This window comes from Drosophila montana, unplaced genomic scaffold (genome assembly GCF_035044405.1).
Source record: "Drosophila montana isolate Dmon_TW-CO22-7 unplaced genomic scaffold, ASM3504440v1 contig_3733_1, whole genome shotgun sequence".
Taxonomy (NCBI): Eukaryota; Metazoa; Arthropoda; class Insecta; order Diptera; family Drosophilidae; genus Drosophila; species Drosophila montana.
The window spans coordinates 7,349,558-7,360,293 of NW_026998620.1; the positions used below are offsets into that span (position 1 = coordinate 7,349,558).

Consider the following 10,736-nt stretch of genomic DNA (forward strand, 5'->3'; position numbering starts at 1 on the left):
CGTCCGCGCGCTCAGCACCACAGAATTGAACTGAAAGCGATATTATTGCCGCATGTGTGGATACATTCCACAAGCGAGAGCTAACCAGAGAGAGAGAGCGATTGCAAGAGCAACTTTACATTTTCTCTCGTTTGTTTTAACTTATGTTTCGCTGTCAGAAATACAGATACACATATAATCCACGCGTAGCAGGCATCAGTGGACTGTGCTGCGGTGTGGATCCCATTCGAACAGCTGTTTGTGAAATCTTTTTATTATGGCGCGTGATTCAAAATGTGTTCACATGTGTATTAAAACACTGAAAATGATATTATTAAACTGTTCGAAAAACCTGCTTCCTTTTTTGATATATCTTTGTGTTTCGTCCTACTATATTAAACATTTCCTACAACTCATTCTTGATATATTTCATCTGTATTGTACATTAATTTTCCAATAGTTTTTATTTAAGCTCTAACAAATTTGGCATTCATTTTATTTGTGTTTTAAAAATAAAGCTTTTCCTCATCATCCATGAATGGTAAATAAATACGTGGATTAGTTTTGGTTGATCAGCAGGAACGCTAATCCTCAGTGACAGTAAAGGAGTGCGTCAGACCCTCGTACGGATACTTGCCACCGAGTATATATTTATATTCACCGGAATGACGTATGCGATACTCGCCGGGCAGCGTCTGGGGACTGATGTTCCAATAAATCTCCAGCTCGCTAAAGCCCAGAATTGTGTTAGTGCGATGCCAGATCATTCTGTAAGCAAACAGTTAGAATCGGTGCTATATATAGTTGGATATAATGGTGCTTACTTCGTTTCCCAGCTGGCATCCGTGTAGGCGATCTTCCAGCGATCCTCGGTGATCTTGCGCTCCACTGTAAAGTAGGTCTTCTCTGTGAAGAGATTGTTGCGAGGATTGCCCGAGATATAGGTGACTCTGACGGTGTCGTTAATGCCGTATTGCTTATTCGGTTGGGTCTTCACATAGCCAAAGTCCGTGCCAATGGGATGACCGTCAAAAAGCACGCCGGTGTTCAGCGAAAGCATCACATCGTTCATGTAGGGCGGACTGGGCCCAGCGTCGACTGTCTCGTTGCGCATCAGTGCCTTGGTCAGGTGCTCGAAGATGTCCATGTAAATGGTGTGCGTATGCGGGCCAAATATTGTGGAAGCTGCCTCATAGCGCTGCGCCTGATACTCCTCCGGGGTAACCGTGTAGCTGGAATAGATGTTCGTCAGGCCGGCTATGATTACCTCCGTATCGATGCCACCAGCAGCCGAGGCAGCGGCTCGAATCTGATTTCGCAGGCGGCGTCCGGCCATGGTGGTGAATTCGCATGGAACAGCCGCAATGATGACATCTCCGATCTTTAGGATTTGATTGGATACAATTTTCGGCTGCCACTCGTAAGGGAAAGTTGCCTGAAAAGTAAATAATTTTAGAGTTCTGTACGGCACAGGTCTAAAAATCAAAAAGAATCTACTTACTCGACCCGTGGCCAGCAGAATGGGCTTTGGCTCGTGGCACTTGATATCCTCCTGGGTGGGCGGCACTATAAAGTCGCGCACAAAGTTCCACATGGGATTGTCTGTGGTGGTGCCCTGCTCAAAGCTGAAGGCGCCAGGTCCATCGGTGGTGCCTGCGGCAAAGCTGTAGCCCATAGCAGGCTGGCAGCCCCTGATCTTATCCAGCTTGCGCGTAAGCGGATTGTAGGTGCTGCCATTGTAGTTGGGCATGTCGACAAACTGATGAATGAAGCGCACATCTCCGGTTACCTCGCGTGCCTTCGTCTCCTGGCTGTGCTCATTCAGCAGGCCGAGAGCGCCCTCCGCCAAGCGCTGGCCAATGATCTGCGTGCTCTCAAACATGTCGCGGCCAGGGCCGGAGGCAAAGCAGTCACCCTCGCCGCTGGGACAGTGGGAGGTGAGTATATCACACTGGTTGCCCGAAATGGAGCACTTGGGACCCATGATGTTGGGCGAAACATCGCCCAAATTGGAGGAGCAGAAGGCACCCACAAATTTGCCCTTGCCGGGCATCTTATTGGGATTGTACTCCTTCTCCAGCAGCAGCGCGGCGTAGCCCATGTTGTCGCTGGTCACCAGCTTATTGGTGTTGTTCATCGAGGTGGCGTGCACGGCATACCAGTTGAAGGCGCCCAGCAGATTGTTCTCCTTGTCCACAAAGCGCAGCTGCGCCAGCGTCTTGTCCACATCGTGCTCATACTGGGCACGCTCCTCCTCCGGATTGCGCAGATACGATGACGGCGACCGATTGATGTTCACATTGAGCAGCACAGTCTTCGAGAAATAGATGCGACCATCTACCAAGTTATCCGTGGCGCGCTTGATGCTCTGCAAAGTCGGCACAAAATTAATAAATCCATTTAGTCCAAGCGTGGGATCGGGCACTTACCAAATAGAGTCCTTGGGCCATCACCTCAAAGGTTTGCGGCACAAAGCCCAGAATGGAAATATCGTAGAGCAAGTGCATCAAGAAGCCGCCAGGTGCTCCATGCGTGTGCGTGCCACTGATGGCCACATTCTCAGTGTTGTATATGTTGCCATAGCGCGCCTGCAGGCGCTTAACCACCTCCCGCTTGAGGCCATAGCCCATCATGCCGCAGTCGGCGCTGATGAAGGCCACGCGGTTGCCCTTCTCGTCCTCCACGACGAAGGCGCGTGCAAAGGTGCGCGTGTGCAGACCACGGCCAACCTGCTTGATGTTCGCATAGCCCATCTGTAAAATGCAGGGTATCGAAGCAGTTTAGGTAAACGAGAGTGCTTGTCAAGTAGCTGTCAAAGACTTACGAAATTAATTTCCACTGGCGGCCCCGTTATGTCCGCACGTCCCACGCCCACCTTATAGGCACTGGCCAGGCTGATGAGTCCGCATAACGCGAACAGCGTGATTAGGCTTAATTTGCAATTAGCCATTCTTGTGGTCAACTCGGTCGGAATTGCGCAAAAAATATCCTGTCAGAAAAAAAGGAAAACTTAACTCAATTAATTAATTAATTAGCAGTATTACATTTCCACCCATTTCCCACCGGTGAAAAACTTAAATCTTCCTGCACATCACCTTGACCCCACATCTCAGGGAAATTTGACATAGATATTATAAACTGAGCTCAAGTCGAAGGATGAAAAACACAAGGGTGTAATCACCCAGTATCGATGCTTTAAGATTGAGTAAGAAACTGAGAGTCTAACTTCGCTTTATACAAACTTTGACCAACATTTTCTACCCAGGAGGAGTGAATTTTCCAAAACATGTGAAACACGTCTCAAGTGAATTTTCATAAATATCTTTAGAATATTCTTAAGAAAATGATCAGTTTCACATCAGTTTTTCGTTAATCTTTCACACTTGCCGGTGGAATATGCGGTGGAAATGATAAAATAAATAATAATAATAAAAATAAAATTAATAGTAATAATAATAATAATAATATTAATAATAATAATAATAATAAAAATAATAATAATAGTAATAATAATAATAATAATATTAATAATAATATTAATAATAATAATAATAATAATAATAATAATAATAATAATAATAATAATAATAATAATAATAATAATAATAATAATAATATTAATAATAATAATAATAACAATAATAATAAGAATGATAATTATAATAATATGAGCAAAAACTAGTTCATTTTTAACAATGAAATTAATAATACATCGCCCAAATTGGCTTTTAAACACTTTTATGTTAATGCTATGTTAACAGCTCAATGTTATTGTCCCGTAGGAATATCTGTTAATGCCTACACGTAAAAGCTAATTGTTTTCGACTGAAGTTTCAATTAAAAAAGATGTATTAATTTGAGAAATGAGAAATTATGAATATTAGCTAAAGTATATGTAGCTTTAGTTAAATACGTAAATATCGTTAAGTAACTGATTAACTGATTCATATTTGCACAGGAGCGATTAGATTATTATTATTTAACCATATCGATTGGCAACATTTAAGTAAAAAGCGTATCACACAGAACAGAAATTTGCCAATTTTGTTGTCAATCAATTAACAGTACTTAAGTATTTTGCAAACAGTGACAAATTGTTGGGCAATATAATCAAAAGCCTAGGGAACTCTTGAGGCCAGACAGCCCATCAATAGATATAATTGATAGATATACTATATGTATATATATTTATATGGACAATGCGGTCGTGTCTGCCAACGATAAATGCTAATTTATTGCGGTGTCTGTAATCGCAGTGGCCTCCAGCAGTTGCATCCCATGAATAAAATATATATGTACATCAAAAGCAACAACAACCAGGACAACAACAACTCTCTTTGTTGTTGCTGCTGCTGCGCTGCGCTCTTATCAGCTGGAAATAATAAACAACAACAACGACTGCGACTCGCTACTGAAACCAGTTTTTTTTTATCAGCTTGCGAAATTTGCAGCCTTCTGCTGCTGTAGCTACTGCTGCTGGCTACTGCTACTGGCCACTGGCCAGTAGTCATTTTACTGCTGCGTCACTGCAGAAATCAAAAGCAGTTGGGTTTTTACGCGCCTTTTGTACACATATTTGTACAGATATTGTATCTTTTGTGTATGTAAAATGTATCTATAAACGAGTACATTTAACTAGCGTATGCGGGCCACGTTCTATACAAAAGAACTTTAGTTTAGCAGGCGCTAAATAGAAAATCGAGTGAGTAATTGTTTTGTATGCCACGCCATGCCCCTGCCGCCCTCTGCCCAGGCCCAATCGAGATTGTCGCGCGCTTTGCATAATTCAGTCGACAGGCTGACATTGAAAACGAAAATTAAATAATGCACACTCATATGCCGCTGGCCTGGCCACAAAAGCCGAAAAGACCCAAACAGCGGCCAAAGCGACAAAGCAGTAATAAAAAATTTAAACAAGAAAACAGGAACGAAGTTGAAATACCCTTGTGTAGGCTTAGAAGGCTATTGGGATATATACAAACATTTAATACCGCTTTGGAGATTGTTAATAGTAAAGTGAAGCTCGTAAATGCAGAGTACAAAGAAATCTTTCTTTCAAAAATCGAATAGAGCTATATTAAATATTAGTCGGATATTGCCCCGATTGTGCTCATATGCATATAACCACGATATCTTGCCAAGGAAAAACATAAAACATAATATTTAACCGATCGAGCAAATGGCAGCTATATGATATAGAGGTCCGATCTGCTAGACGAACCTATGCAAAATCGAAATTCAAACAGACATACCTGTTGCTATTGTTCAAATTTATATATACTTAATGAGCTCTCAGGAGTCTTCTTTTACATGTTACATATTGCGTGACAAAATTGGAATACCCTGTACAAGGGCATACCAAAAGCACAGCCAACGATACCTGCTGCAGGGCCATTCGGCAGATGCACAGATACAAGTTCAAGCTTGTAATTCATGAAATTACTATTCTTTTTATGCATATACATAAGTTCAGCTGGTATATGTATGTATATTTATTTATAACATTTTAATGTTTGCCCGCAGTTTTGGTTGTGTAGTTAAAAATGTTTTGCATTTGGCTGCACTTCTTGTTGTCTATTATTGTCTCAACGAACATTGGATTCCGCTTTAATCCGAATTGTAATTGGTTTTTATCTGATTTTAATTCGGCCAATTTCAGTTTACGTATTGTGCTGGCGCTGGCCATTGTGCGCATTACTTACAAAAGATTCAAATGTATCTCTTGGATACACGCTGCGTCAGCGTCGCCGCTGGCATCCAATTGAGCGAATTACAGAAGATTTCGGTTCATAGGGGCGCTGCTGCTGATGAGCCTTTTCATACACTTTTTTCTTTTCGTTTCTTTTTTCTTTTTTAGCTCAATCCCCGCTTTGTGGATCTGGCAGATTGTTCGCGTTGTTCAGTTTTCGAGGTTAAACGCGGCACTTATTTCGCTTATGCAATGAGCTCCTTTGCCTTGGCACTGATTAGATTGGACTTCGATGAGGCTATATTCAGCCAATTTTTTGCATCAATAAATATTTACTTGCGTATCAAGTTACTAATGCGACAAATAACCGAACAGCACTAATATTTTGTTATTTACAATTAAAACTGGAAGCGATCTGCACTTCATGGGATGCTCATTGTTTTCATTTGGGAACTTATCTCACGCACACCCCTCAATTAAGTCCAGAATTATGGCACAAAATGATCGCGATTAACACGGCTAACACGTAAAACACTTGTTAATTTTAAGTCCGTTATTTATTATGTTGTGTTGGACACAATTTTTCAATCGCTTGTCAATCGCTTGCAAAAGTCAAAACTAATTTCGAAACACGCCGCATCGATCGGATATTTATCTGCGTGCACAAGAGACTTTGCCCCCGCCAGCCATGCCCCCCAACAACAACAACAGCAACAACAACAACAATGCCAAAGAAAACGAAACTGAGACAGAAACTGAGACCGAATTTCGGTGTCGAAGTCGCGTGGTTTGTAAATGACGCCCGCTATGCGCCCAAGTTGGCACTCGACTGCTGCTCGCCGACTGGGCCACAAGCTGACCAAAAGATGGCAGCGCGCTCTCTCGCGGCGCTGTTTGCTTTGAGTTTGGGTTTCGGATTTTATTTATTTATTTTTTTTGAATAGTTTTTCGTGTTTTTTTTCTTTTTCTTTTTCTTTTTTGCTTTGCAGTGATTGTCGTCCAGCGCTCAGTTTAGTCATTCGTCAAGTGCTCAAGTACTCAACTGGTCATGCAGGCACTATCAGAGCTGGAACTCTGAGTCGTGGTCGCAGTCGCAGTCGCAGTCCGAGTCCATTGTGGGGGCGCTTGAACGTGCCTGAGATCGGTTGCCCTTTGTCACTCTCGAGCTGGGGCTATGCGCGCTTATATTATGGTTGGCAATATTCTTCTGATTTGATAGCTTATCGCAGATGTAACAAGAGATTAGCTAAACTTACTGGTAAATTAAGCTGTTTAAGCCACCTGAAGTTTACACTCAGTATATATTAAAAAGGTAATTCAAATTCGTATCTATGAAACAATTACTTATCACAGATTTGAGGATATATGTTATTATCGCGCTAAACCACAAAACTTAGTTACTATTTCGATGTCTACTTACTTTCAAAATTATGCAGTTCCTCACACTACAAGTCGCAGCCAGGCTCTATAACTAAATAGGAATAGTACGCAAACAGTTGTTAAAGTTTGGTCAAGTGGGGGTCTTTAAAAATAATAACTGATAACTACCTATGTATTGGTTCATGTTTTATGAAGATTAGCTAAGCTATAATTTTTAAGCGCGATAAGGATTAATGGTATGTGCGAAGGCCCACCTGAACGCAGTATGCGCACCCACACACACACATTCCATAAAAAGATTGGCGCATAAGAAAATATAATTTAATATTAAAATTAGATGCATTTAAATCTCAAACCGACAGCTCAAAATTGCGTTAACAGTTCTATGGGGTATTTATTTGCAGAAATATCGATAATCAAAAATATATCGATAGCATTGCCCATTAACAGCTGTTAAAGCAGCTGTAAAGGGAATATTTTATTTTTTGAACAAACAGCTGTTCTCGCAGATTTCAAGCGACGCCACAACCACCACCACCTGCGTAATGAGTAATTCGTTAACAATTGTTACAAAATAACCAAATCCTTGGCAAGGGCTGTTCTACAAATTCAAACTGGAGCGAAAAGACACTGAGAAGCTAAGCTGGAGCGCAGAGACAACAAAAAAGCTGAGGCGAAGAAGACAGAACTGAAGCCAGCGAAAAATAAAAACAATAAGAAAGAAAAAACATGTCGAAGGCGGTGAATAACATGAACATGGCCATTGTGGAGCCGCAGGAGCGCATGAAATACCTGTCCCACTGCGGCAATCTCATCGATGTAGACAAAAATATGCCTGTCACGCGGTAAGTTGGACATTCCAAAGCTCCACAGTTGTGGCGCCAAGCGGTAAGCCTGCTCCAATGTCACAGCCCATCGCAAGAAAAGGCCTTGCACGCGCATTTGCCTTTTGAAGGATATTCTCCTTTGGCACACTGTGGCTGTGTGTGTGCGTGTGTCTGCACACATGCACTCATGTGCATATGCAATTGTGTGCTTGTGTGGGGTGGCATACATATCTTAGTCCTTTTGGCACCCAGCTGCATGCCATTATCAACAACAAAAACAATAACAACAATTATTATATGCCAAGTGAATTGTTGCCTCCCGCAGCTACTACCGCGCCGGAACGGAGATGCTGCGCATGGCCAACGTCTATTTGAATGAGGGCAACCATGAGAACGCGTTTATACTCTACATGCGCTACATGACGCTCTTCATAGAGAAGATACGCCAGCATCCCGACTATGCCAGCGTTAAGACCGAGGTGAAGGCCATCAATAAGACGATTAAAGACGAGATCATGCCCACAACGGAAAAGCTGCGCACCAAGCTGCTGGGCCAGTATCAGCGTGAGTATGAGCAGTTTTTGGCCAACAAGGAGGCGGAGCGTATGCGCGAACAGGAACGTGAGCGCCAGCAACAGCTGGCCAACAAGAAAGCAGCGGCAGCGGGCACTGTTCCTTCCCTCATACCCGCCAATCTGCATGTGCAAATAGATCCGAGCAACCAGCCAACTGCACCAGACCTGGGTCTACTGGACCAGGTGGTCTATCCAAACGATTTTCCCACGGGTACCAATCGTAACCACTTACCCAATTCTGGTCTGCTGCTGCCCGCAGTAGCTGATGCAGGCGCTGACAGGACAGCCAAGTAAGTGTATGATTAAATTTCAAGCGAGTCAAGAATTATTAATTGCTTGCCTTGCAGCTCGACCTCGAAACCCGGCTTTGATCGCAGCCGTAAGCCGCAATACAACCGCACTGATTCGCTGCTGGCGGGCTCGCTGCGCACCGTCAATGTACCTGGGGATACCATGGAAGTGTTCTTGAAGTTGGCGCGTGCCAATACCTCCAACAACATTGAGACTTGTGGCGTGCTGGCAGGCCATCTGGCGCATAACCAGCTCTATATTACGCATATTATTACGCCGCAACAGCATGGCACGCCGGACAGCTGCAACACGATGCACGAGGAGCAGATCTTTGATGTCCAGGATCAAATGCAGCTCATTACGCTCGGCTGGATACATGTAAGCAACAAGGAAAGGAAAGCTGCTTACGAATATATCTAATTTGTAATTTCTTTTTCATTATGGTAGACCCATCCCAGTCAAACTGCATTTTTGTCCTCCGTTGACTTGCATACGCACTGCTCCTACCAGATGATGATGCCCGAGGCAATCGCCATCGTCTGTGCGCCCAAGTACAATACGTGAGTCGTTGCTGTGACTTTCCCAATGAGTCAGATTGTGAGCAATTTGTACGATTTATTTTTAGAACTGGTTTCTTTATACTCACGCCTCATTATGGCCTGGACTACATTGCACAGTGCCGGCAAACCGGCTTTCATCCGCATCCCAATGATCCGCCGCTGTTCATGGATGCACAGCATATTAAAATGGATGACCAGGCCAAGATCAAAGTCATCGATCTGCGCAGATAGTATGCTGAGGTTTTAGTCTAAAGCAGCAGCCAAAATCAACCAGCTAATAGCACATTGAAGCCGCGTACTTGGTCAACCCACTGGACGCAGAAGCAGCGAATTTAACAAATGCTATAAGACAAAACTCATTGAGACAACAAAAGCAGTCGCTTGCGATTATCGAAATTTATGTTGGATCAATCCAAATGCAAAACATACACACTATAGCGACTAACGATTTTAGGAGTACGTGATAAACCGCGAGATTACAAAAAATCTACAATTCTATCGTAGCAAACCTACAGAAAACGACATATTTTGCGAGTATGTACAGTTGTATTTTTGCAAGAAATTAATCGATGAGGCCATTTAGAACAGATAAATTAGCATTCTTTCAGCTTTTAGTTCAGGCGTGGCAATTTATACGCATTTTAAGGTCTGCAATATGAAAATTAATTTATGTGATTTACAATTGTGGCTTATATTTTTGTTAAAACTAATTTTATGTGTGCATGTATTTATTATGTCTGTCAAGGAATTATACACTCTATACACCGCTACTAAAGCAGCTAATGCAAAATCTTTGAATAATGATATTTATATATTTACCTAATATTGCTAAAAACTATGGAATAACATGTTGTTAAAAAAAAAAAACCAACCAATGGTAATCGTGTTATGTATGCTTACTAAATTGCTTTATTCAATAAACATGTACATTATTTTAAGCTAGCGTGTTTTAATTCAAATGAATTTATAGTTCGAGTAGTTCATATAATAAATCCCAATTGGAATGTTAAGCAATGTTATTTGGTAGCTCTGCTAAAATTTCCCTACTGTCATTAAAGCCCTTTGCGCTTACATTTCCCGCCCACAGTTTTGCGTGTTTTCTCGACTCGTGCGGAATGCCCAGGTCAAAGAACAGGACCCGGATTTCAGCAACCGCAAGACGCTAAAAATCATTTAATTAAAAAGCATTGCGCGACGATAAAAGTAACTTATATGTTTGTGGTGTGAATAATAATCGATAAAAGAGCAGCACGCATCAAAGACGAACGCATCGAACTAACCGACTAACGGCCAAGGGGAGGGGTACGCCTCGCATCTCTGTTGCCGTGTGGCCTTTGCCCTTGATTACAACATTTTAAAGGGTGAACGCAATAATAAAAAAATATATGAAAATAAGCTCAACGTTCTGTTCAAAATTAAATATTACACATAGATA

The 10,736-nt window shown here is 42.2% G+C and overlaps 2 protein-coding genes across 3 annotated transcripts; one reads left to right on the forward strand and one right to left on the reverse strand.

The window, feature by feature from the left end:
* Nucleotides 1-395: 395 nt before the first annotated feature.
* CDase (neutral ceramidase) lies at nt 396-7,181 on the reverse strand. Of its 2 annotated transcripts, none has more exons than XM_064693298.1 (6): nt 7,089-7,181; nt 2,804-2,968; nt 2,409-2,732; nt 1,481-2,347; nt 804-1,414; nt 396-747 (listed from the first exon to the last, which is right to left on the reverse strand). In XM_064693298.1, exons 2-6 carry the CDS (start codon nt 2,927-2,929, stop codon nt 564-566), a joined length of 2,112 nt encoding a protein of 703 aa, XP_064549368.1. In that variant the 5' UTR covers nt 2,930-2,968; nt 7,089-7,181; the 3' UTR covers nt 396-563. The 2 variants fall into 2 exon arrangements, with proteins under 2 accessions (XP_064549368.1, XP_064549367.1); XM_064693297.1 differs by lacking the exon at nt 7,089-7,181 and adding an exon at nt 5,682-6,488.
* Nucleotides 7,182-7,529: 348 nt separating this feature from the next.
* LOC135436032 (STAM-binding protein-like A) lies at nt 7,530-10,136 on the forward strand. Its single transcript, XM_064693408.1, has 5 exons — nt 7,530-7,893; nt 8,201-8,740; nt 8,798-9,119; nt 9,189-9,301; nt 9,367-10,136. Exons 1-5 carry the CDS (start codon nt 7,778-7,780, stop codon nt 9,530-9,532), a joined length of 1,257 nt encoding a protein of 418 aa, XP_064549478.1. The 5' UTR covers nt 7,530-7,777; the 3' UTR covers nt 9,533-10,136.
* Nucleotides 10,137-10,736: the final 600 nt, after the last annotated feature.